General features: G+C 37.9%; 3 protein-coding genes across 3 annotated transcripts; all 3 read left to right on the top strand.

Moving 5' to 3' along the window:
- Positions 1 to 292: 292 nt before the first annotated feature.
- LOC137946772 (uncharacterized) lies at positions 293 to 2,921 on the top strand (the record flags this gene model as incomplete). The annotated part of the gene is made up of 5 exons (XM_068793077.1): positions 293 to 355; positions 816 to 875; positions 1,701 to 1,775; positions 2,061 to 2,141; positions 2,403 to 2,921. Coding segments are annotated over 5 exons (684 nt in total), but the record flags the coding sequence as incomplete, so codon positions are not given.
- A 1,796-nt stretch (positions 2,922 to 4,717) lies between these two features.
- LOC137945813 (diacylglycerol kinase 7-like) lies at positions 4,718 to 13,017 on the top strand. The gene is made up of 12 exons (XM_068791856.1): positions 4,718 to 5,356; positions 6,754 to 6,876; positions 7,347 to 7,484; positions 7,577 to 7,662; positions 7,786 to 7,873; positions 8,306 to 8,381; positions 8,596 to 8,678; positions 8,969 to 9,039; positions 10,056 to 10,133; positions 11,428 to 11,515; positions 12,309 to 12,425; positions 12,593 to 13,017. The coding sequence occupies exons 1-12, from the start codon at positions 5,006 to 5,008 to the stop codon at positions 12,749 to 12,751; spliced, it is 1,458 nt and encodes a 485-aa protein (XP_068647957.1). The 5' UTR covers positions 4,718 to 5,005; the 3' UTR covers positions 12,752 to 13,017.
- A 5,524-nt stretch (positions 13,018 to 18,541) lies between these two features.
- On the top strand, positions 18,542 to 25,381 carry LOC137946971 (histidine kinase 5-like). Its single transcript, XM_068793260.1, has 13 exons — positions 18,542 to 19,261; positions 20,456 to 20,512; positions 20,680 to 20,907; positions 21,047 to 21,140; positions 21,240 to 21,446; positions 21,857 to 21,987; positions 22,121 to 22,170; positions 22,531 to 22,627; positions 22,766 to 22,841; positions 23,205 to 23,308; positions 23,967 to 24,797; positions 24,881 to 25,054; positions 25,259 to 25,381. The coding sequence occupies exons 1-13, from the start codon at positions 18,542 to 18,544 to the stop codon at positions 25,379 to 25,381; spliced, it is 2,892 nt and encodes a 963-aa protein (XP_068649361.1).
- The last annotated feature ends 254 nt before the right edge of the window (positions 25,382 to 25,635 follow it).

The raw sequence follows: 25,635 nt of genomic DNA, 5'->3' as shown, positions 1-25,635 counted from the left end.
TAGGTTAATGTCAGGGAAAATCCTCTGTTTCCTTTTTTCTTTTTGAGAATAAAATCATCTGGTTATTTGTTGCCAAAAGTCCTCCTAAATTAGGCTAGTCATTTTGGGATGGACTTAGACCCAACTTTAACCATTAATCTTTTAAGAGAATCATTTATTATATTTGTTTTTTGTCCAATAAGGGCTAAAATTTATTAATATTTAATGTGACACTTCACAAAATTCACTGACTATTGTGTTTTCTCTTGTTGGAGGCTTTAAGGAAATCTTTGGTGCAACAGAATGGTGACCAAACAAAGCAGCAATCTTACCCTATGACTCCCATTGGTTCTGTAAAGTCTTGCTTTTCTACCAGGTAGTTAATTTTTCTGAAATTTTCCCTGTTAGCCAGCATTTTGTTCTTTATACTAAAAACATATTCTAAGAGTCATATGCCATCAAAGTAAAAAGAATTTACTTCTGATTCTATAGTCACTATCATAGTTGTATAACATTTTTTCTTTCCTCTATATCTGTTGCTCTGTTCCTTCTTTGGGAGTAACCTTTGCCATTTCTTTTTAGCCGGCATGCAAAATGACTTGTTTGTAATGCTTTTAGCAAAATAAAGGGTTCCTTATGATTATTTCATGTAGAGGAATGCACATATTTTGTCCTCCTTGAGATGATCCGCCTCCAATGAAGGTTGAAATATTTAACTGTTGTTCTTATCAGAAGGGGAAAAAAACTAGGAATTCTCAATCTGATGAATTCAGTACAGTGAAAAGTGACAAGAAACTCTATACTGACCTATTGTTTGGAAAAACTATATTTTCCAGGTTGAGGCAGTGCATGGGCGCACCGTTCTACTTTCGGGTGTAGATCTTGTTGATGGCACGGTATAAATCTCTACTTTTGAAATATATGAAACGAAATTGCCTGGCTTTCAGGTGTAAGGTTCAGTTTGCAGTTTTTGCACCATGTTGTGATGCGATGATATGGGACCAAAATTTTGCTGATGGACTGGGTGATGCACAAAATGTGCACAACAAAATGTGTTTTGAGGCTCTCAAAAACTTTGTTCAACTTCATGGGCACCTTACTTGCAGTTTATAATTGACAATTTACTTATTTGGCTAGTCAAGTCAGTGCCCAACTAATAAACAGTCAGGTCAACATTTTATTGGGAAGAAGGAGATATGAAGATTAAAAAGGGATAGAAACACTCAACAAGCTGTTGAAAAGTGATCCCCCTTTTAGAAAGTTTGCCAGCTAAATCATTAGCTGACCATGTGGTTTAGCAGTCCCATAAACATGATTCCAAACAATTGAAGTACAATCACAAACATCTAAAATTCAGTTGAATATAGAGCTGAATCTCCAAGGAATACCATCGGGCTGCTTGCCGTCTGACTACTTGTCAGATTAGCATCGTCAGCTTTATTTCCCTGGGGCTTTCCTTTGGCTTCAACTCGGTTAGCAAATAATTGCTCTTGCTGGAAGCCAAATGTGGCCCTCAGTGGCACCTTTTCCTTTGTACTTCTTGGTCTGGAAAAGTTAACTTTTGGAGGGCACAGGTGTTAAATAAATGCGAGTATTTGCATCATATGACTTCCTGCATAAGACCAAGATAGGAGCTGTGAAGCTGTCCTCTAACAGCTGCAGCAGGTCCTAGAGCTACCACAGTTCCAAGTTAGCACTGACAGATTGGCCTTTGTCAACAGCCAGTACTTGATATCAAACCTTATCTTCCGTATTCCGACAGCATTCAAGGAGCAAAAGTTCCAAAATGGGTTACGGTATTGTCAGAATCTTTGGTATTATTTTCGTTATGTTATTTACATACTCATTATGTACTTTACAGAACAAGGAAGGGAACATTGCAAATAAGGAAGCATGTCTCATTTCTTCCCCCAGTTTCAGCAGAGCTGCATTTGTATAAACAGTTTCAGAAATCTCTGGAAGTTATGATGCATATGGAACTAAAACAATGTCCATACCCTTTCAGAAGCACATTCACACACACTAGATGAACATGCTTAAGCATTATAATCTGATGTCATCTACTCAAACGTCAACTGCAGATAGACAATTCATTGACTGTTGCTTCTGTCAACTTTGCTCCAAACTTCTATTCCATGCTTGCCAATTGTTGGGCGACAACTGTAAGTTTCTACTATCCTATAGCTTCCTCTTTTTTCTTGTTGAGTAGAAAAAATGAGAGGACCATTGCGTGACATGCAAGTGCCTATCAAATCTTCAAGGAAGGAATGACTTTCTCATCGGCCTTCTTTAGAAAAGTTGTCCTTCAAACATTTGCATGCTGCTGAAGTAGATTCCTTTATAATTACTGTTGTGTAAAAACTACCTGGCTATTATTAGTCTTACATTGTTTTCTTTCTTTCTTTCTTCTGTTTTTCTTTCAGGGAAAGCAATCACTTTATTCTTCACCTGACGAATTTCAAAGCTTGATCAAACAAGTTCTTTCATGGGACATAAGGTCAGTTTCTCAAAAAAATCGCCCTCATAATACTCTTTTGAAACAAGCAAGCCACGGAATGGAGAATTTGACAATGGAGTCGGAGTTGGAGTCGGAGCATGATGAGGCTACTACTGACCCGGTTGATTTAGAATACACAACCCTCACAGGTCTGAATGATGTAACATACCACTTGAACTTGGAACGGGTGGATGTCTCATACAGGATTGACAGCTCCTCCAACGTCATGGTAGAGAAAGTCACTCTTTCCCCTTCTGTTGAAGGCAGTGATCAAAATTACTGCAACTACACACTATGGAGAAAAATGCTTGAAGGGAACTGCCAAGGTTAAAATAGGTACTTGTGGCTCTAATTTCTGAATGTGACTTCGTTTATTATAAGGAAAATTGAATTAGGACATGACTAGGGAACAGTTTGGAAGTTGGAACCTTGATAATTCTAAACACGCTTATCTTATCCCAATGACTCAACTAATGAAGTAGATTGATTTAAGGGTGGTTAAGGGTTATCTTTAACAAGGAACCTGACCTGATTTTATTGGATCAGACCCGATTTTGGGCAGGGATGGGTTTTAAATATTTATAAGTTAATTCCAGGATTTAGGTTTTACGTTTTAAATGTATATTTTTGTGGAGAGCAGGAGTGATAGGGGAGGCCCCACCTCCGGTTTTTCAAGCTGGGTAACTAAAATAAATAGTATTTCTCTTGAAAAATCATCGAAATGATCTATATGCCCTTGTCATTAATTTCCTTAATTATCTCCCAATAAACATAATATTATGACAAGTCAAGGCCATGGGCTCACACTCACTCACTTATCTTTCGAAGATGTCACCTTCTCACCATTTAGTGAGCCTTCGCTTTCTCTGGCATCTGCTTCTTGACGTGATTCTCTTAATTTCTTTGAGGCCTTCCACTAATAACGGTATCTAGGATTTTGACTAAAAATATATGTCAGTAATTAGCTCAAGTAAAAAAATAGTTTATCTCATCAAAATGAATTCGCCCGTAAATTAGATTGACTGAAGTCCAGATCAACCAATTTATAATTGCAAATGAAGCGAAAGAAAATTCTTGCTTTGTAGTGCAAACTGCAACGTTGATGTCAAGAAATGGAGAATTTGAGAGCATTTCTAGACAATCCAGGTGGGGTCAACAAAAAAACGAATATAGAAAGTGGACGAAGAAAAGAAGCCAAGAATTCCTTTCATTCTTCCAGACAGCAGCGTGGAAAAGACCGATCCACTTACTTTTCTTCCGGACTTTTATTAAAGCCGTCGTCACTACCACTACCGCCGGCGGGCTTCCACCTGCGCGTTTCGTCGTCAACTATTTCACAAATGACATTCGCAATTCGAAATTCGTAACGCTACTTTGATTTTTGTCCATGTGTTCAGTAAACGGCCTCAGTCTCCATTAAACTACGCAATTGCCATCCTCCCCATTCTGGTCTTCATACCGGAATCTGATGCCATTCAACTTCGATTCTGATCAGTGCCCTTCCGGGACTAGAAAAAAACGATAAATTTAGGGGGGGGAGGGAATTCTTGACAAGCAGCAGTCTTAATTGCTGCAACGTGACCAGGATGCCTATACTGCTCGCAAAATAAATAGGGATGTTGAACAATGAATTACGAGTTAACCGTGAGTGGGAAAAACTCCAGAAGCCGTTAGAATATTTGAATGTAGCGGATGGCAGCGTCTTATACTCTTCAACTTTCAAACAAATTTCGGAATGTATACAGGTGTACTGGGTACTCCATAGATTCCATATTGCCCTTCTATTTACAGACGAAAAATGTCTGTACTCTTGTGGGCTATCGAGCTTCTTCCTCCTTCGGACATCTAACTTTCTTCCTTTTTCCTCCTCTGCGCTCAATTCATGTACGTGATGGGGAAATTTGATTCGATTCAAGAAAATTAAAATATTCCTTAAAGTTTAAGAAAATCCATGGCTGTTGCTGGTGGAGGCGCCGTGGAGACAGAGCTGGCCGGGTTTAACAACAGTGGTGTAAAAATAACATTCACGTAGTCTCGTCTGCGCGCGAGCGGAGGTGTGACGTGAAATGATGAAAGACAGTTAACGGTTCTGTAATATTTTTAACTTTCAAGGGCTTTAGTTGACTAGAGAAAGTAATAATAATAAAAGAAAATGTAAAAGATGGAGATATACGGGTATTTCGGTAATATTAGAAAAGCTTACTCGCGACAGCAAGCTGTAGACGGGAAACAGCCCCCAGCCCTCGAGTCCAACACGAGGCCGAGGGCCGAGTCCCGACCGGCTGCCATGCCTGTGCGGGAAATTGAAAAAGCCTTTCTCCACTGTAATTTCCACGTATATTGAAATATTCCCTCCTAATTGAATTTCTAGTATTCGTCATTTTTGTTCGCTTTGGATTGGTTGATTAAATCCAAATCCAATACCAAGAAACGAATCTAGTGCCGTCGTTCGGCTTGGTTTCAGTTCTCCTCCCAGAATTCTCAGCAGCTCAAATCTCATTTTGCATCTCATCTCCGCAATCGGGAACTATGGCTTCCGACGGCGGAGACAGAGCCCCCGAGTCGCCCAGTTCGAGCGCCACAAACTCTACCCGGATCGCCGCGAGATCGTCGCTTGTCGATTCTATCAGGGGCTGTGGCTTGTCGGGAATGCGGATCGATAAGGACGACCTCAAGCGGAGGCTTCTCATTCCCGAGTACCTTCGCCTTGCCATGATCGAGGCTATACGGAGAAAGGAGCCCAACGTCAGGCCCTCCGTGCCGCCTGGTTCTCGGGAAGCCCCGGATGCGCCCATGATTATTTTTATTAATTCCCGCAGCGGAGGACGTCATGGACCCATTCTCAAAGACAGACTTGAGCAACTCATGGGCGAAGAACAGGTCAATAAGTTTGCATTTTTCTGTCATTTTACTATTTCTTCTTTACCTTTTGATTTTGGCTGTGTCGCTTGAAGTTGGAAGTTGGTGTGCGCTGCTGCGGAGGTTCTGTCTTTCCCTCCCTTTTTTTTCTTTGGCTTGAGCAATTTGATGCTTTCACGTTGTTTAAGTTGGCCAAGCTGGTATCTTTGAGAAAGAAAGAAAGAAAGAGGGAAACATTACGCAAGCTGGTTCTTTTTTGCCCCCTGTATTTCAGTAAATCAGCTCATAAGGATAGTTAAAAGTAGGATAAGTTCGAGTTCAGCTTAATCTTCGGGCAGCCACTTGCTTTGAGTTTCGCTTTTCTTCAGGTATGTGGATTTTCTTAGAATCTCCAGAAACTGGAAGTCGTAAGTTGGAGGAGTTCTAATTCACTGTTTGTCGCGCTGACAACAATGTAGAAATTGAAGGAAAAAATATATCACTTTAGTGAATCAGGTACTCTATGTACATTTCTACTTGTCAATCCTCTTGTCACACAAGCTTCGAGTTCTTAAACATCTACACTTGACATGTACAAAGAAAGAAAACTATACCTGTGGCGAACAACTCGGGAGAAACATATGTTCAAGTATAAGCCTGTCCATGGTAATGGACATGTGAGATTGAAACTGTTTGGTTTACTTCGTCCCCAGATTTATTGGTAAATTTTCATTTTAGTCATTAATGATATTGGCCAAAAAGTTTGCTTTCTGTAATTGACTTTGTTGGTTCAGTCTTTTGGTTTATTGCTTTAGTCAGCTTCCCAGTAGCTCTTCCTCAAAATACAATCACTTATATACATCTCTTTCTGCCACTCTTATATTGGTGCTGCATGTTCTGGAGCTGAACCAGTTTGGCTTGGTCTTTAGTTGTCTCACTGACGCTACTTACACTTTCCAACATTACTCTTAGAAACAAGCCCTTAACAATTTTTTTTTTAATTCTCATACACCACTTTTTCCAGTCCTCAAAACTTTTAGTTGAGGAGAGAAAATCAAGCAAAAGAATTGCATGTGAGGAGGAGAAAGATGTCAGCTTACTCTTGGGTTCCTTTCAGAGAGAAGTAACATCAGTGAACCAATGAGATTGAAGTTTTCTTTATCAATATTTGTAAATAGAATCTTAAAGAAGAATTAGTGGTTATTAGTAACTCAATTTTGTTACTTGAGCTCGTTTACAACCTTTCTTCCTTCATTATGTTGAAAAGAATCTTGATTTTCTAGTTTTATGTAAATTCTTTTTGAAATATTGATTGGCTTTTATTGCTGGACAGAGAAAGATACATAACTAATAAGAGGCCCAAGAGGACATTTCTAGTCTTTTGTATATAAAATTTCAACTTCAAAAACTACTGTCTCTGAGTGTTGACTGTTATGCAGGTCTTCGATATTCTTACTGTGAAGCCTACTGACTTTGTCCAATATGGCTTAGCTTGCCTGGAAAGTATTGCTGATTGTGGTGACAACTGTGCTAGAGAGACTCGTGAGAAGTTGAGGGTCATGGTAAATCAGTTCCAATTTGCATGTATATGATGCACACACTTATCCTTTCATTCTTTGAAGCCCTTTTGGAACCATGTTAGATTTTGCTTCATGAATTTTTTTCCTACCTTTCATGCAATGGGATGTGAGAGAGTTTTTATACTGGCTGTCAACCTACCTGATTCAACCTTCCTTTTATGTTTCAGCTTGTGACTTGCAATTAGATATTAGGGGCTGTGAATTTTACATATTTACAAAATGGGTATGCATATTTATGTGTGTAAGGTAGTTTCAAAGAAAAAAAAAAGTGTGCAGGTAGTTTCAAAGGAAAAACAAAAGTGTCTAAGTGATCTATAGGACTCCTGTTTCATGCATTAGTATGTGGATGATGAGTTGGTTGCTTTCACCAGTAATTGATTTGAGAAAAGGGACTCATGTGTTTGTTAGGCCATGTATGTTAATGAGGAGAAGACTGAGGTTTTTCTGAGCAGGTTGCAGGTGGTGATGGGACTGTTGGTTGGGTCCTTAGCAGTCTTGCAGAGCTATACAGGGAGAAACGAGAGCCAGTTCCTCCGCTGGGAATCATTCCTCTTGGTACAGGGAATGATCTGGCCAGGAGTTTTGGTTGGGTGAGATACTAGCCTTACCAATCTAGCAGGGGTCATTCCCTTTTATGTTTTTACAGTAGTTTATTAACCTTTACAATTCATCACTTTGAAAGGGTGGTTCCTTCCCTTTTGCATGGAGGTCTGCTGTCAAGCGTTCTCTTTTTAAGGCAGTGAGTGGTTCAATCTGCCGTCTTGATAGGTATGTTTTTTTCTTGTTAGAATTGTTGGACAGTGACTATGGATTCATTAAACTTACTCTTAATTTTTTATTTTTTGTTTCAAAACAAGTGGTTCTATCTGACATTTTTTTTCTATGCTGCAGTTGGCATGTGGTGGTATCAATGCCATCTAAGGAAGACATTGAATTGCCACATTCTCTAAAGCGTAAAGAAAATTCTTCTTTACATCAGGTTTTCAGTCTTTGATCTTGATTATTTATTTTTTTCTTTGTGTTCAAATGGAATCTGGATTTCTAACTATTTCACATTTTCCACCCTTTTGCTTTAATTTATATATTAGTTCTAATTTTACAGAAAATGTCAGTCTAGTTGATAAAGCTTGGGCTGGACATTTCTGAGGAATTTCAAGTTTTCCTCACCCTTTTTCTTCTTTTTCTTTTTTTTTCAAAAAAAAAATAGTTGTGGGTAGTATCTACGGAATCTATCATTCAAATTTCTTCACATATCAATAGTAAAACTGATTTTTTGCTGATGCTTATTTGCATTTGCATGAAGCATTGAAAGACTAGTTTAGCAGTTTTATCTCCTTCTTCTCATTCTTATTATCTTTGTTTTCCTTTTCTTCCCTCCTAATATTGATGTTCCATTGCTGACTTTGTGCAGGATGGGGATATCGAGGGGCATTTTCCTGATAAATCTACTTGTTTCGAAGGAGTGTTTTATAATTATTTTAGCATAGGTCCTATTCAAATCTTTGTGTGGAACCAGTAGTTATGTCATTTAAGAACAAAAATTATTTAGAATGCAGCCGAATTTAAAGCACATTTAGTTCAATGTCCTAGATAAATCCTGTTACAATTGACATCATGTAATTCCTTTTTGTCTTTCTCCAAAAGGGTGCTCTCCCTTGATCCTTTTCTTGGGTAAGGATTTTCTTTTGTTGTTCGATACAGGAATGGATGCTCAGGTAGCTTACGGGTTCCACCATTTACGTGATGAAAAGCCTAACCTTGCAAATGGGCCAATAGCAAATAAGGTATATGCCTGGGAGATTTTTTTAACCATTTCTTTCCCAAAACAATTTGGACATCAGGAATCCTTCTACATAGTTGATGGCTTGATTCAAAGTAAATGTGTTTTTCTTGCGTCTTTTACTCCTCTTTTTTCTGAAGATAACACTCTTTAGAACTTAAAGAGTATCTGAACTTAGTCTTTCTTTGCTTGCTGTATTTAGTTTGTTGGGATAATGAGGAAAGGCTTCAGATTCTTCTTTTTTAAGGCCATATAATATTGGCAATAGACTAACTTTGTTATTACTCTTGACAGTTGATTTACTCTGGTTATAGCTGCACCCAAGGATGGTTCTTTACACCATGCACAAGTGATCCAGGTTTGAGGTAGCTATCTGGATGCATAGTGTCTCCATTTTGTTATAAGAGATTTTTTATGGTTTTCTGCTGAGTTTGTTTAGATGCTTTTGAAACGTTCATTGGACTATTTAGTTGTAAAAGGTGATTATCTGATGACTTGCATACTTTGAATGACGGGATCCAATCCCTATCAAGATTGGTGCAATTGGTTTTATGCAATAAAGAAATAATCTTCCTATTTTCTTTCATTCAAATTAGAATTATACGACTGCCCTGGAAAGTGACCAGTTGATCTATGCTTGATAATATCAGTGTAGTTGTGGTAGCCAGTATGATTTCCTTGTACAAAGTATCCTTAGCTTACCCAACTCTTCTACAACGGTCTCTTCTGTGGTTACTTGGAGGACCCACTACCCACAATGCCATGTTGTGCAAGTAACTCAAAACAATTCTTTCACAAGATTGAACCAGGAACCGACGGAATAAAAGTAGAAGCATATGAGCACTAATTTACTTCTTTCTTTGGTAATCTCTGTATAACCTCAAGGTTTGTCACCCTCCATAGAAATGGAGGTAGAAGCCCAAGCATGATGGGTTAATAATTTCAGGTGTTTTTTCTATTTGTGTTCAACTAGTTATTCTGGTGTTTGATCAGATGCAAATGTAGCCTTTTAAGGAGATGATCCAACTACAACCTAGGACCCTGTACACGAACGAAAGAGTTTATCTCTATTAGCACGGTCTACTCTGTTTCTTATTTAATTGCAGATTTCAATAATGTCTTTCCATGTTGGAAAATCACAGCATACTTAAATGTCTTTGGAAGTTTCCCTCTTTCTTTCATATTTCTAAAAGTGTCTTATCCAGGCTGTCGCATCTTTATGTAATGCTTGGTGTCACTTCCTTTTTCTTGTTCACTTAAATATTCTTCTCTTGTTTCTGAAAGGATTTGACCCTTAAATATTTAACGTCATTAATTTTATGTTTATTTACTGTTTTACATCATTTTCTTGGGCTTCATTGGTTTGCCCTTATTTACACAGGGGACTCAATAACATTCTACGGCTGCATATAAAGAAAGTCAATTGCTCAGAGTGGGAGCAGATTCGAGTTCCTTCAAGGCAAGCCCCCAAAAATTAGTACTTTTATGTCATTTTTTTCTTCAATTGTGTGATATCAATCTATAATTTAATTACAATATATGCTATTTATTCGAGTATTAAGTTGTTGAGAAAGCTTATTGGTTTCTAAGCAATGGAGGAATCATGTAGCTGACCTTTTGTAGGTAGGATAATGTTATTATAGAGGAGTTCATGTCCAGTTGGGTTGATCACGGGGAATCTGGGTTCGGGCTTAATGTAGTCCAGCCAAAGTGATCTTGATTATACCTAAACACTTGCTTTTGTATGTTCTGTTCTAAAATAACAAAAGATCTTTGATGCAAGGTTCACCGTGTTGGTGCCAGGTAATTAGTGATGTGCTAGCAGTTGATATGAAACCCTTTAGTTTTTATCATCTGATGCAGGATACATTCGTGTGATCCCAATGAAAAGGATACACTGTGGCCTGAAGTCTGGTATATTTCACCTTTACATGTTACCTATTGTCAGTTCTATGACTATATTTGGAGCTTTTAAGGCTTCAAAATCTGACCCCCCACCCCCCCAGAAATAAATAATAATAGAAAATAAAATAAAAACAGGCAAATCTGCTGAAAACTAGCGTTGGCTACCCAGGGCAGTTTCAAGTTGGAGGCACTATCAGGAATCACTCAGGTTTCATTCTGATGTCATTTTCTGGTTCTTCTGGTTTCATCAACTCTTTGAAGCTAAAACTATTGGCCTACTCGCTGGTATAAGGTTCTATGGTCAGCATTTCTCTCCTGTTTATTGTTCAAGGTGATGCAGAGTGGTACTTCTTTCCTGGTTTTCACGGCAATGTCTGCCACCTTGGAGACTTAGAAATGGTAGATGAGATTCTGTATATTCTGGAAGGAAGCTCTTTCCAGTGGAAGCGTACACTAACCAGTCAATTGTTTTACTGATCCTTTGGCTAATGTTGTTTTCTTAAGACAGCTAATTGACGGGCCTTCTTTTCACTTGTAATTGTTGGGTTGGATCTTGTCTAGCTTTTTATTATTATGGGCTTTTTATTAAAATCAGTATTCACCTTTTCAAAAAGCAGTCCAATTTGTGGAAGTATTGCTCAGTAATAAAATATCACATCAGCAGTGGATGTGTCTTGCATCAGAATAATAAGTTATGGTAGGCTTAAAAAGCTTTATCAAGTAAAGAAACTGTAAGCTAGTGAAAGTCTAGAGAAGCTTAGAACAGTTAATTTCTATTCATAAGATTTTTGCTTAACTAGATCTTTACTAATTTAGACTGATGATTGTTTTTCATTCTTCTTTTCCAGTGTTCGAGCATTGGTAGCTTTAAATTTACACAATTATGGAAGTGGAAGGCATCCATGGGGTAACCTAAAGCCAGACTATTTAGAGAAGGTACCTTTTTGCCTAAGAACTCTTCTGCACTCCAGTGAGTGCGACTTCAATTTTCAAAATGGGATACTTATTCCACTTTTGAAAGTAAACTGAAAATTTAACAAGCCCATTCCTGATTCTGAGGAGCATGAGATGTATGAACATATATGTGCCATGTTGGAATCAAACCACCGTCCATGACTCTATCCTGAACAATGGATCTGGCAGTTAAGAAGACTATGATGAGCCCAATTTGTGACTAGAATTTGGTGGCCTGCTTATGTTCTTGATTTTCTTTCATCTTTCCTTGTAATCTCGATGGTTAATAATCGAAAAAGAAAAGACTTTGTAACAGTTTGTTCCGTGTAAACTTTAAGTTCACCTATATAGAAGTCTCAATTTAACAGTCTAAAGATGGCTTCACCAAATCTTCATCTTTAATCACCATCATGTATTCCAGAATCAGAGAAGCTACAATGCATGTAATGTAAGATAGAGGGAATTGAAGAGAAAATACAGGCCCTTTGTTATGTTTTAGTTTCAGAATATGTGTAATTGATCAGAACTCTGTCACTAGCAATAGCTCCCCTGCTGTCAAAGATACTTATTATCCAAGTTCTTAAAAGTGTGATAAGCAATTGTATTGTTATCTATAAAGACAACGTGTGCAGTGCAGAATGTGAATAAACACTTGTTTTGTGATCTGTAGAGAGAATGCGTGTGCATGTATGTAACCAGCCTTTTTTCTTCTTCTTACATATAATTAGACGTGCATGCTTTCCCAATATGACCAGTACAATTGCATTCTTTCTAGAGAGGCTTTGTTGAGGCTCATTCTGATGACGGGTTGCTAGAGATTTTTGGCCTCAAGCACGGATGGCATGCATCGTTTGTTATGATTGAGCTCATTTCTGCAAAGCATATTGCGCAGGTACAACAATAAAAGACGAGTTTTTCAAAGAAGATCAAAATTCTCTTCTTTCATGAAGCCAAAATTTATGATGCAGGCCCGTGAAACTAACCTAGGCTTTTGAGTTTTTTAGTTATTTCTGGTACTCAGTACTAATCACAGAAATATCATTTAATTGATGTATTTAGGCTGCTGGAATTAGAGTAGAGATCAGGGGAGATCAATGGAAAGACGCATTTATGCAGATGGATGGGGAGCCGTGGAAACAACCAATAAAAAATCAACATTCAACTGTTGTGGAGATTAAAAGAGTGCCTTTCCGGTCCCTCATGATCAATGGAGAATAATTTGCAACAGCAATTCATCCTCAGGTTTGGATTGGCGTTATTCGTTACGAAGGACACAAGCTTGTAAATTAAGTATATGCTTTCAAATTTCCAAACTCGTATTTCGAGTACCCGACCCCTATTATTTTAGCACTAAACAGTGTTTCTGAAATGTGTAAATTTGCTGCCAGGTGAAATGTGTAAATTTGTTGCCAGGTGAACGTCTTTTACCAGTTTTTAACTCTTATATAGGAAGGGAATATTATGCTTCTTGGCATTTAGATTAAGGCCCTGTTAGTACTGTTTTTTTGGGGGAAATTCTAGAAAGGTATTTTTTAGGGACCATGGGTGCATCATGTTTTTTACAAATATTTTTCCAATTGAAAATTCTTATCAAGAAAATCATATAATTTTTCTTGGGATATAAACATTTAGAAATATATATCTTAAAAAAATCATTTCTAATTTTGCCTCTGGATATGAATTTCCAACCAAGGATGATGATATTCACCATTCTCGTACTTAATTTATGTATCAAAAAGACATCTTCATACAAGAAAGTCATTGTCTGACCAATTTTTTCTTACATTTGTGCCCGAAACAAAAAAAAAATAGTTATGGTGTTTGTATTTATAATAAATTATTTTTTTATAAATAATAAATTAAAATTTAAAAAAAAGAGTTAAATGATCAATAACCAGGCTTAACCGTCTATTCCGTTCTAACGTGAGTAGCCTTGATCCGCTTCTGCATTAAGACCGGTAAAACCTGGTCCGATTTGGGCAACCGGAACATGGTGACACTTCTGAATCCAAAAATGAAAAGTGAAAATGTCATGGGCCAAATAAAGCAGAATTTTCGATATTTTTTTCTCGTCATTTTCGATGCTAAAAGTGTTTTAACACTTGTAAATCTGATTTGGCTGTAACTTTAGCTTTGAGAAGACAATGATGATGACGCATCAAGGTTCAAGAAACCCGGATCATGCAGCCCATGACAGGGGACACCTTTCTCACTTCCTTCACTTGTTTTCATCTTTTGCTCAGGAATTAGAGCCCATTACGAGGCCAACCATGAGGGGGGGCTCTATGCTGTAGGTTAGGGTTTGTATTTTCCGGGCTTTGAGGGTGTCCATGTTTCCCTCCACCACCTTCTCTTCTTTTTGCTTGGATTGTGACAGACCTGTCTTTTGTTGCCATTATGTTCCACTCTCCGTTTTTTCTCTTATTTTACTTGCTTCTTTTTTATAGAGGGTATTGGGTCCCTCCGTGGCTGTCGTGTTGTGACAGGGGCCACCATTTTGGTAAACCTTCACGAGAAATTAATTCAAGTTGGTCTCAGTATAAGATTAAATCTCATCGAAATTGTCAACTTCGGACCAAATGCATTTGTCGAATTCAATTCCTGTGTCTGCTCAATTAACATGACATTTTTGTCATCACCCATTTAAAATAAGTTTTTTTTTTTTTTTTTTTAGGACTACCATTTGGTGTGATGCAGTGGATATCTGATCCTTCTTCTTCACACAAGTAGCTCATGCCTAATTTGTTTACTTTGCCACTAGGGTGGGTCTTTAAGACAACTAAAGACAATTGAATGTGATATGAGTCAACTAGGCTCTGTTGCAAATTGCAATATGAGTTGAGTCAACGGGAACTCACATGAAAATAAAAGGAACGAGTCGAATCTGAGTTTCCTTCTCCCGTATTGTTAAGATGGATAAAACAAGGAGCAGAAGAGGAATGGATAAGAAAAACGAAAAGAAGCGGTTGCGTAGGTGCAGGAACATGCACCCAGCTGTTAACTTGAATAATTGCCTTTGCATTAAATATTGGAGAGACTATCTAATCAAGGCAATTGTTTTTGGGGTTTTGTTATTACTTGATCGGACGTTCAAAATTTGTCGGATCTGAGAACGTGATGTAAGTGGCGGGCCCATGTTGCCCTCATAACCATCGATATCTGAGGTGGATCTCATTATCATGACCACTTAAAATACCAATCAGACGCGGGTCACACACATGCTCACCTTTTTTTTTTTTTTTTTCATTTATTTTTTTATTTTAATTATTCCTACTCTCTTTTTGACAAAGAAAAGTTCGAGAGTTCGAGCCTCTCTCACCCCATCTAAGTGTTTTTACGACTGCCAAATGGGCTGCGTGAGCGACGGGTGATTTCGTTAAGACGTCTCGGATATTAATATATATATATATATATAATGAATTAAATGATATGTTGAAATTGCGAATAAAAGAGCTCCCTCGCAAACGACTACAGCATCCAACATGGGAACATGGGACCCTTCAGTCTCTTCTCACTAAAATAATCCTTAAAACAAGGAAATTGTCTTTCATGTTAGGAATGGTAACATGAAGGACATGGAGCATATATGCCTTACTGATCAGCTCACAGACATTTTAAGTAGGTAATCTAGTTTAATTAATCTATTAATTTCATGCGATTAGCATCATCCTAGTCGATTTTCCTCACACCAAATACAAATCAAAAGAATCCTAGTTAATTTTCTCCAATTTTCACTTCATAAAACATTTTTTTAATTTAATCATTTGCTATTTACGACTCGTTAAATCTCTGGAAAATCAAAACGGGGGGGCTATCAGATGCAATGAACAGTCCCGTCAATCGGGTGGCGTCGGCTTCGTGGAGCTAGCTACTTCACTTGGGTTCTTCTTCTAATCGCCAGTTGACGACTTTACAATTAAATGGAAAGAGGATGTGGCATAACTTTGAATTCGTACATATTTAAGCAATAATTTAAGGGCTAAACAAAAGTTACTCGGCGGCGTCAACGAGGTCTTGCATTTGTCATTTGATGATTATTATCCTTTCAAAGGCTTAATTTTTTATTTTATGTTTCACTGTTTACTGGTATTAATCCTACTCTCAGATCCTCTTTTGTCGGGTAAACGCCATTTCCAGATACCTAGGGTTCATGAATTGTTTTTTTATTTTTTATTATTATTTTTTTAAAGTGTAAAACTAATCACTTAATTCTTAATATCCTAAACATAATTAACCCGTCTTAACATGTAATTAAAATTTGTAGATTACGGATCTAACATGGCAGCAAAACCATTTAAATTATGTCTCCTACATTTTTCTAATGATTTTCTGTTAAGTAAAAATACCTACCAAATGAGATCCCAATGCCCATTGCATGAGCGGACGATTCGAGGGGCACGACAATTGGTGGAAAGACCATGTGACCCATGTAATTATTTACTTTTATTGTTTATTTACTTTATATCGAAGACAGCAATTAAAAAAGTCGGTATCTTGTCCGTATACACGTGTCATAACTCTGGATGCGGTCGCGGCGAATCAGCCCCTCTGGCACGAAAAACAGTCGGTCCGTTACTGCCACTAACCCAAGTCAATTATTCTTTGCATACGTGGCTTCGTGTTCCGTTTCGAATCGTTGGGCCTGCAAAAAGTTCTAACGTCAGCACTTCAGCTGGCATTGTGGTCGGAATCGAGAAGCATTGCGCACGTGCCGCGTTTCGTCCAGGAATGCGGTCCCACTCTTCCGTATCCACAGTTCCGAATTGCCTCCTCCACGTGTCGCTCGATGGAGATAAACGCGACTTCTGCGTAGATTAATCTGTTAAAGAGTTAGGTTTATAGTTGATAAATCACATTATGAACTGGGCCTTTCTTTCTTTGAATCAGTGACGTCGGAAACTCAAAAACGCTAGGACGATGGTGGATGAGTGGGGAATAGAAATACGCAGTCCTTCACCTTCCCGTTGGATGAAAAAGTTATTGTAATGATTGAGGAGGCAAGGAATCCCCAATTCCCGTTCACAAACAATTTTAGGTTGGTGGAAAGCTTTCCATTATCAGATTGGAATTGATTTTTAAGAGTTATAGAAGAGTTCGATCAAAAGTAGGCCAAACGTCATTTGTGGGCCCTATCCGTAATTATCTAATCTCGGATAGGCTCCAATTAACACAATCCCTTGTTAAACATTTGAAATTAAAAACTGTAATGTGTACTAGTTGTTATTTTTTAAATTATTGCTAACTGTATTTAAAACTAGGACCATAAATGATTGGTTGGATAAATTATGGTTTTTTAATTTGTATTTAGTTATCTAATCGTTTGATTAAAATTAAACCATGAAAATATCTTTTTAATCGGAATAAGTTGTAAACGAATAAAATTGACGGTCCTAATTAAAAGTCAGCAAATTTCGTGAATTTACTGTATACTCCCCACCCTTTCAAATCATTAAATGCACGAGTCAAATCCAATTTAGATTTAGCTCGAGGGCTCAAGTAAAGATTCATTTCGGAGTGTCAAGATCCGAGAAGGGTCTTCTTAACGGAAGTCCGCATAAAGTCTCGCGCTAACGGTCTGTAACCTATAAAGCCCGACGCCATTTCGACGCAAAAAGGGCGGGTGAGAGGGAGAGGAAGCATTTTTAAAAAAGCCTGTCTTTCGTAATCCCAAAACAATCTCTCCCCTTCTCCCTCGTCGATCTCATCTCGACCGAGAAATAGAGCGAGGAAGAACGAAGGCGCCGCCGACGGCCGGAACCTTCCCGCTGCCGCGGTTACTCGCTGTTTCAAGTACTCAACCAACAGAATCTTTAAAAATAAAAAAACTCAGTTGCGCATTTTTTTTTCTTCTCTAATATTTTGACCTCCCAGCACATGGCGTCGTGATGTTTTCTCTCTTTGTTTTTCCCCCACATCACATGGTTGTTGCCCTCTCCTTCTCTCTCTCTTAGTCATTTCTTTTTCGGGTTGGCTTTCTCTCGCTCTGTCTCCCTCGTTTGCACGTTTCTAGGCCGTTTTTCTTGATCGGTAGAGATCGACACCGGAGAAAGTTCAGACGCCGAGTATTTGAGTGTTTTACTTTTTCTTATCTTAAATCCGGAGCTTCCTTTTCCTGGTTTAAGATTGGGTAGGATAGGAGTTTGGCTTCAAATGCACGTTCCGGTTTTGACTTTCAGGTAATTCTGATCACTTCGTACAGAATTAAAGCATGATTTGATTTGTTTCCGCCAATGCAGGGAAGCTGCGGTCGAAAACGCTGGGGATTCTTTGTCCTTGGGAGAGTTTGATTTTAGTTACTTTTCAGTGGCGGCCCTTTCACTATCAATTCGAATTCTGTGATGGGATTCAGATTTGATTACCACCGTTACTTAATGCAGTCCAGATGACCTATGTTTCTCTGCTGGACTAAAATGACCTCATAATCCTTTTAGAGTTTGTCTTTGGAATGCCTGAACGTATTTGTTGTCTGGTTCTGGGAAGTCACAGAGTCAAAGAGATATATGATCTCTTTGATATTTTCTTCTGCAATACTATCGGATAAGAATGTGTGGGAAGCCTGAAGACCTTTCTCATTCCAAGGGATCCGTCGACTTAGAGTGTCGTGTCGACCTTCATTTGTTACATCCTTTCCATTATGATACCAAGTATTCGATTTTTGTTTCAGTAACTATACTCTTTTTTTTCTTAGTACTTAGCCAGCATCACTCAGATTTTTTTTGCGCCCTTTGTAATATTTCAAATTTTCTCTCCGTTTTTTTTTTTGGTCAAGGACGCATGATGTCTGAATTAAGTTTTTTTATTTTGTATATGTAGGTTTCTTCATCTGATTTTAAATCTTCCATTACGAACAAGACATCAGAGAAACTACAAACAACTCCAGATATTTTCTGGAGGACCTGTTCACTCATCAGATGAAACCGGCATGTGTTGATAAGGAATTGGATTACGACCTGCAGAATTTTTCACATCGATAGGATCTTGATATCTGATGTGATATTGGACTTTCTCATGGTTTGTGAGATGGGAGGTGATTTATTAGAAGAGATGGAGATCGATGTTCTCCCGTCTATGTGGCCGGAGGATCTCGGAAAAGAAGCTGCAAAGCAATTCAATGTAGAAAAGCCTGGAGCAGACCAAGACATGTTGGAGGAGGTTAATATTGTTGAAGAACCTTCTATTGTAGATTTCAAGAGGCTTCTGGAGCTTACCAATTATAGTGAGAAAGGTTCTTCCCAGTTGGCCTTCCTTGTCAAGCACTGGGAATATAAGCAGGCTAATGCTGTTCGCCTCCTTAAAGAAGAGCTAGACATTTTAAGCAAACAGAGGAAGGAAGTTGAGCTCAAGAAATTGGAAATTTTGGAGGCCCACAAGTTTGAGGAAGAGAAATATGTTGGTGATAAGAGATCAATATCCATTTTAGATGAGGTTTATGATATCTGGGAAGCTGTACCCAGGAGGAAGAGTGATGTGGTTTTTCAGAATAAAAAGGTCGAAGTTGATGCAGAATTTGATACAATTAAGTACTGGAAGCAGAAGGCTATGCAGCTAGACAAACTGCTGGAAGCAAGTATGCAAAGGGAGCACATACTACAGGAGAAGCTGCAGGAAAATATAAAGAATATGGAAAGACAGTCTTCTCCTGTGGAAGAATTGTCTCAGATTTTGAAAAGAGCTGACAACTTTTTGCATTTTGTCCTCCAGAATGCTCCCGTTGTCATTGGCCATCAGGTAATCTTGTTTTTTTCTCTTTGATTAACCATCCATTATGGATGGAGAGTAGGGCTCCTAGTGGGTTATAATGGGATTTTAGATACTTGCAACTGTTATATTTCTTGTATTATTTTTGTGATCGGTTACAGTAACAGGTTTTTGAATTATTGTTATCTGAAGCATTGCTGAGCACAACATGCGCACTTCACCTTGTGATGTCAGTATAATATGAAGTAGTCAATAGATCTGTTCCGCCATGAATATCCCATAGCCTAAAATTTGGCTGGATAATGTTAATCTGGTTTTGGGACTTTAATTTGGACTACTGGGACATTATTCAATAGTTGTTCTGGCCTGGCAGGATACTGATGAAACAACTTATGTTTTGTTCTTTTTTTCTTTCGAGGGGCCTCAGGTCATTTAAATCTTCATTATGGGTCATATTAGGCATGTGTTTTTCATTAGTTTATTTTAGATGACTGATGGAATTCTTCAGTAATGGCAAGCCGTTTTCTTCAGGCTCTGGCTATCTTGATAAACTTGCATGCATATGTGTCAATTTCATGAAAAACAGAACAAGGTTTGATTCCAAAGCCTACATAACGATAGAGTAACTTAAGTGCTACATATGGTTGTATCACCTGGGGAATGTATAAAAAATTCATCCTCATCTGGAATCTTTGCATTATACATCTCAAGATGTCTAAAGTTTAATGTTCTGGCTCATATTTCATGTTCTGTAATAAATTTGCATAATTGCGTACATACCTTTGATTCAATATGTTTTGTTTGAGATCGTGATTTGATTGAGAATTCCAAAGAGAAGTCAAGCCTTCAAGTTAACTATTCAACTTAAGTGAGGTAGATAACCATTGGGTTCCCAATTGATTCCAATGTCCAAAACCTTCTTAAACCAGTGAGACAAGTGAAGTTATTAGATGGTAATGGGTTCATCAAATTCAATCAAACATTTGGCAGAATTCAGCGTAGGGAGTTGTCTTGCAGCAAGAATAATTGTTCATTGCCATCTCATGAATGGATAAGTCCTACATTTTGAATACATATCAAAGTCAATTGATTAAAAGACATGTCATGTCATCCTTGTGTGCTATTATCGAAGTGGAAATCGTGCAGAGATATCCATACTATAGTTGAAGAAAATAGCAAGGCCAGAAGGACTTACACTTTTCAATGTTCACCTCTTTTTTTCAGGATAAAGAATTACGGTACAGGTTCATCTATAATCATTTTCCAAGTTTGCAGGAAGAGGTAATTGCTTACCTATTCTTCCCTTTAAGGCTTGTTGCATGTAACTATGTATGTTAATACATTTATTTTGATACCAGTAATAGCATCTTTTTTAAATCAATATCCCAAAGAATGGATTTTCATTTGCTTCTATAGACTTTAATAAGGGTTAATGTCTTACATTTCAGGACATCATCGGCAGAACTGATGTTGAGATATTCTCTGGAGCTGGTGTGAAAGAGTCGCAAGATTTCAAGAAAGAGGTCATGGAGAGGGGTTTGCCAGCAAAAAGGGAAATTACGTTTGAAACAGAATTATTTGGCTCAAAGACATTTTTGATATATGTTGAGCCAGTCTTTAGCAAGACAGGAGATACCATAGGTGTGAATTATATGGGGATGGATGTAACTGACCAGGTAACTCACCCTCAACTTTGGATGTAAGCTTATTTAGTCAATTCTTCAGACACTTCGTCACATATGACGTAAACATGGTTATTCAGATCTTCTTTTTCGTCTGTTACTAAGAGAATTAAGGACACTTATAATATTGCAGGTCATCAGAAGGGAAAAAATGGCAAAGCTTCGAGAGGAGATAGCTGTGCAAAGAGCCAAAGAAAAAGAGCTGAATAAAACAATTCACATAACAGGTAAATGCAATTGTACATGCTCTGCTATTTTATTGAAGTCAACCTACGATTCAGAGAAAGCTCACCCCCGGACTTTGCAATTTTCTTTGTTTTCCTCAGAGGAAACAATGCGAGCAAAACAAATGCTGGCGACCATGTCTCATGAGATAAGATCTCCACTTACTGGGGTTGTAGGCATGGCTGAAATTCTTTCCAACACAAAGTTGGACCCCGAGCAAAGGCAACTGTTGGATGTGATGCTATCTTCTGGAGATTTAGTTTTGCAACTAATTAATGACATCCTTGACCTATCTAAGGTTGAGTCAGGTAAGGCAGTTCCACATTTTTCTGTGATCTGTTCTTAGCTCTGAACTGAAAGTATCTCAGGAATAGATATAATATCATCTGACATCTTTCATGATATAGATAAGAAACTTCATAATTTAGTGAGAAGTAAAAATATTTTCTTTCCATCGTATGAAGTTTGAGCCTTTTTCAAATTCTTTAGCGAGACTGTTTTATCAAACATGGCAAAGACCATTCCCCTGTTTGGCCAATAAGTCATCATGTCATCCAGCGGGCAATGCGACCAAATCCGTGGTCTTTTTTTTCTTCTTCTTCTTCTTCTTCTTCTTCTTATAATTAGTATTTATCATTCATAGCATCACTTTGTGCATGACCTGGATAAATACCTGACCAGTACCTGCAAAACTTGTGTCTCTACTTTTACATTTTAGGAGTTATGAAATTGGAAGCTGCTAAGTTCCGACCGAGAGAGGTTGTAAAACATGTGCTACAAACTGCTGCAGCATCATTAAAGAAAGTGCTAACCTTAGAAGGTCATGTAGCAAATGATGTTCCGCTGGAGGTAACAGTTACTAGCACCTGATTCAGAAAATATTTTGATGCCAAATCTAAATTTTTCTCCTCTAAATTATGGCCCGCATAAGTAAAATATTTAATTTTGTAGATGCTGATTGTTCTTAAACTTTCTGTCTTAGATTGTTGGTGATGTGCTAAGAATTCGTCAAATACTGACCAATTTAATCAGGTAAATACTATTATTTGGCATTCTTACCGGATCTCCTAAGCAAAACCATACATATTTATGCTTTTTGATTTGTTACATCATATGGTTCTCTTACGTGAGAACATTCTGTACCTTATTAAGCTCAGATGCTCTTCATGTCAGACCGAACCGAAAATTTCCGTTTTTTTTTTTTTTTTTTTTTTTTTTGAGTTGAATAATGGACCTGGAAATTTGAATATCAATAATTGTCAGAGAGGGAGAGGGAGAGAGAGAGAGAGGAAATGCAAAAACTGCTCCTTTTTTACAGATGAATTATTTTTTTTAGCATTTAAGAAAGCATTTTTCATTTACAATCCTAAGAAACTTTGTACTGCCTTTCAGTAATGCAATAAAGTTCACGCATAAAGGGAAGGTAGGAATCAACCTTCAAGTGGTGCCAGGAAAAAATTCAGGTTTTAGGGATGGGCATCTTTCTACAGTTTTAGGAAACAACGCAACAAAAGAGAACTCACTGGCAGCATCTCAGAGCACCTCTCACCCAACTGGGGAGAATCATGATCATTTTGGAACTCAAGATCTGCAAAGAATACCTGTTAAAATGGATGAAGATCAAGAGAAGCATCAGCATGACTCACAAGATGCAGTAGTGTGGCTCCGCTGCGATGTATATGACACAGGAATTGGTATTCCAGGTATAATAGTACTGCCCTTCCCAAATCTTCGGGTAGAAGTAAAGTATCCCACACATAGAACACAGTTTAGGCCTTATGCCCAAGCATTCATGTAGGATCAGGTGACATGCACCTAGCACTGATGATAGATGATTATAGTCCAATATCCCACCCGGATGGTCTCCTTGATCTGTTGAATTGCATCATTGATTAAAAAGTTGATAAAACTGGCTATTGGTGGTTGTTCATCTGTCAATGGGTTCTGTTTAGATGATTATAATAAATAGTTGGATTTTGGAATCGTAGTCCTTCTCTCATGCTTCATGGCTGAAACTATCTGAATATATGCCAATGAACTCACAGGTTTATTGCTTCTTGAAACAGAAAAAGGTTTACCAACATTGTTCAGAAAGTACATGCAAGTAAGTGCAGATCATGCACGAAAATATGGAGGAACAGGACTGGGTCTTGCAATCTGTAAACAACTGGTAGGTTGCTCATTGTTTTGTCTCTTCTTTGACTTATACTAAAATTAGTTTCTTTTCTGGACTTCAATTGGCTATCAGTTAAAAAAAAGCGGCTGCGATTATTATTATGAACTATCATCGAAATGAAAAAGAAAATAGAGAACTATATTGAACGAGGGAATTTTTCAACTACTTAGAGTGGATATTTAAAGGTATTTGGCTGGTACTATTTACAAATATGGTACATAAGAAAATTTCCATTGCAACTCGTACAAAATAGATTTTAACGCTTAAAAGCGTTAAAGCATGGTCCTTAAAACTACAAACCCTGAAAATTAGACCCCCGAAGACATTATACTCTGATCATGCTTTTAGGTAACCAATTATGTATCAGTTCACATACAAGGCCCACTCATCAGGAATTTTCAACATGGTGAACCAACCTTGACAGTTCAAGGTCAATAACTAAGTCGAACCGTTTGCTGACAACTGTTCTCTGTTTAGGAAATATCCACTGAAGTGCATGCACAAAAATAAATTAAAATTATGCTCCTTTTGATTCTTCATAGTTCTGTTGATTTTTTTGGTTATACAGTTTAGTTTACAAACTCTATATACCTAGTCGGTTGGATTTTTTTATCCGATATTTATTGAATATTTCAAACTCCATTTTGGGTAGGTTGAGCTGATGGGAGGCCACCTCACTGTGACCAGCCAAGAGAACTGTGGTTCAATATTTACATTTGTATTACCATGTAAGTTGTCCCCAAAACGGGACCCATCTGATGATGCCGATGAACTCTCAGACATGGGTGATGAAGTATCTTCTGTTCCTGTCACTGATGATGCCACTAGTGGGCATTTCCTCTTTCAACCTAATGCAGTTGGTTCTCTATTCTCATCCGGTGGACCAGCATCGAGGGCGAATAGCGGATATGATCCTTTAAGTAAGCTGAATTCTTCACCAGAGGATTCTGATTCCTTACCCTCAAGTAATTGCACATCAAGAGATTCATCTTTGCTCGAGGATGCTTGTTCAGTTGCTGATGCCACTGAAACATCTTCTGTTACTGAAAGCTCTCTAAGGCAGGAGAGACATCCTGATGCGGCAAAGCTAACTGGGCAAGGCAAAACACGGCGTATTAATATAAATAGCCTTGTTATGAATAGATACAATGGATCTTCAACATGTCCAAGTAATAGCCAAAGTGGTACACACTCTCCGAGCTGTAAAAAGATCAGGGAGGAGACTCACCTGACCGAAAGTAGTGAGGGAGAAAGTACTTCTCAGGGAGGCACTAGTGACAAATCTGACAGGATCAAGCCAGACAAGTCGGAAGTACCCAAATCCTTTTCAAGACCAAAAATTCTTCTCGTTGAAGATAACAAAATTAATGTTATGGTAACGCAATCCATGATGAAGCAGCTGGGTCATGCCATAGATGTCGTGAACAATGGTTTGGAGGCTGTTCGGGCTGTTCATTCTTACAACTATGATCTTATTCTAATGGTAATTCCCTTAGAATCTACATTTATTTGTCAGACAAGTAGTCGTTTGCTCGATAGCTGACATTTTTTTTGCATATCATACAGGATGTTTGTATGCCAGTAATGGATGGCCTTCAAGCAACAAGGTTAATTCGCTCTTTTGAAGAAAATGGCAACTGGAATGCAGCTGTAGAGGCTGGAATTGACTTAGGCCTTCCATGTTTGGATTCACCGTCAAGCAATTCTCTGGGAGCCTCGAGAAAGAGAATCTCTATAATTGCGGTAATTGATTTGACACCCTTTGACATGCTAAAAAAAATAAAAAATTAGTAATTGTTTTTTATTTTTTCTCCCAATATCTTACTTAACATGTTTATAGACATGAGAAATTACTGCACTCTAATCTACATTAAAAGGAAACGTGAACAGGGAACATATGACAACTTTTGCTATGTACTGATGGAATAAGTTGGCCTCTTGCAGATGACAGCAAATGCATTAGCAGAGAGTGCAGCGGAATGCCTTGCTAATGGTATGGACTCATTTGTATCAAAGCCTGTGACGTTTCAGAAATTGAAACAATGTCTTCAACAGTGTTTGCGGTGATACAAGTTTGTAAATTAGTGCTTTGTATAAAGGGGAAATGAATATAATGCAGGAAAGTTTTGTAATTAGCGTCTCATTGCCAGCTCATATTTATACGTTCAAGCTAAATAAACAAATGGAAACCCTCCGCGTGGGATGAAAGAGAAAGAAAAGTCTAGGTCATTGTCTCGCTCTATTTAAGGTGAAGTAAAAATGTCAAATGGAAGCAGTAAAAGCAAGAAATTAGAGAAGCCATAATAGTTGGTGCCAAATAA

The sequence above is a fragment of the Aristolochia californica genome, unplaced genomic scaffold (assembly GCF_029961685.1).
Source record: "Aristolochia californica isolate CCGP_79_NKW_82.1479 unplaced genomic scaffold, dmAriCali1.0.hap1 SCAF_12, whole genome shotgun sequence".
Classification (NCBI taxonomy): domain Eukaryota; kingdom Viridiplantae; phylum Streptophyta; class Magnoliopsida; order Piperales; family Aristolochiaceae; genus Aristolochia; species Aristolochia californica.
Note: the sequence above shows the minus strand (reverse complement) of the source record. Positions and strands in the feature narration are given on the sequence as shown.

Excerpts from the sequence above, each read along its gene's own strand:
- LOC137945813 (XM_068791856.1), top strand. The coding sequence starts at position 5,006 with ATGGCTTCCGACGGCGGAGACAGAGCCCCCGAGTCGCCCAGTTCGAGC. Across the intron at positions 7,874-8,305 it reads AAAATTCTTCTTTACATCAG|GATGGGGATATCGAGGGGCA; the intron begins GTTTTCAGTCTT and ends GACTTTGTGCAG. Across the intron at positions 8,679-8,968 it reads ATGGGCCAATAGCAAATAAG|TTGATTTACTCTGGTTATAG; the intron begins GTATATGCCTGG and ends TACTCTTGACAG.
- LOC137946971 (XM_068793260.1), top strand. The coding sequence starts at position 18,542 with ATGGTTTGTGAGATGGGAGGTGATTTATTAGAAGAGATGGAGATCGAT. Across the intron at positions 21,447-21,856 it reads CCTATCTAAGGTTGAGTCAG|GAGTTATGAAATTGGAAGCT; the intron begins GTAAGGCAGTTC and ends TTTACATTTTAG. Across the intron at positions 25,055-25,258 it reads GAAAGAGAATCTCTATAATT|ATGACAGCAAATGCATTAGC; the intron begins GCGGTAATTGAT and ends GGCCTCTTGCAG.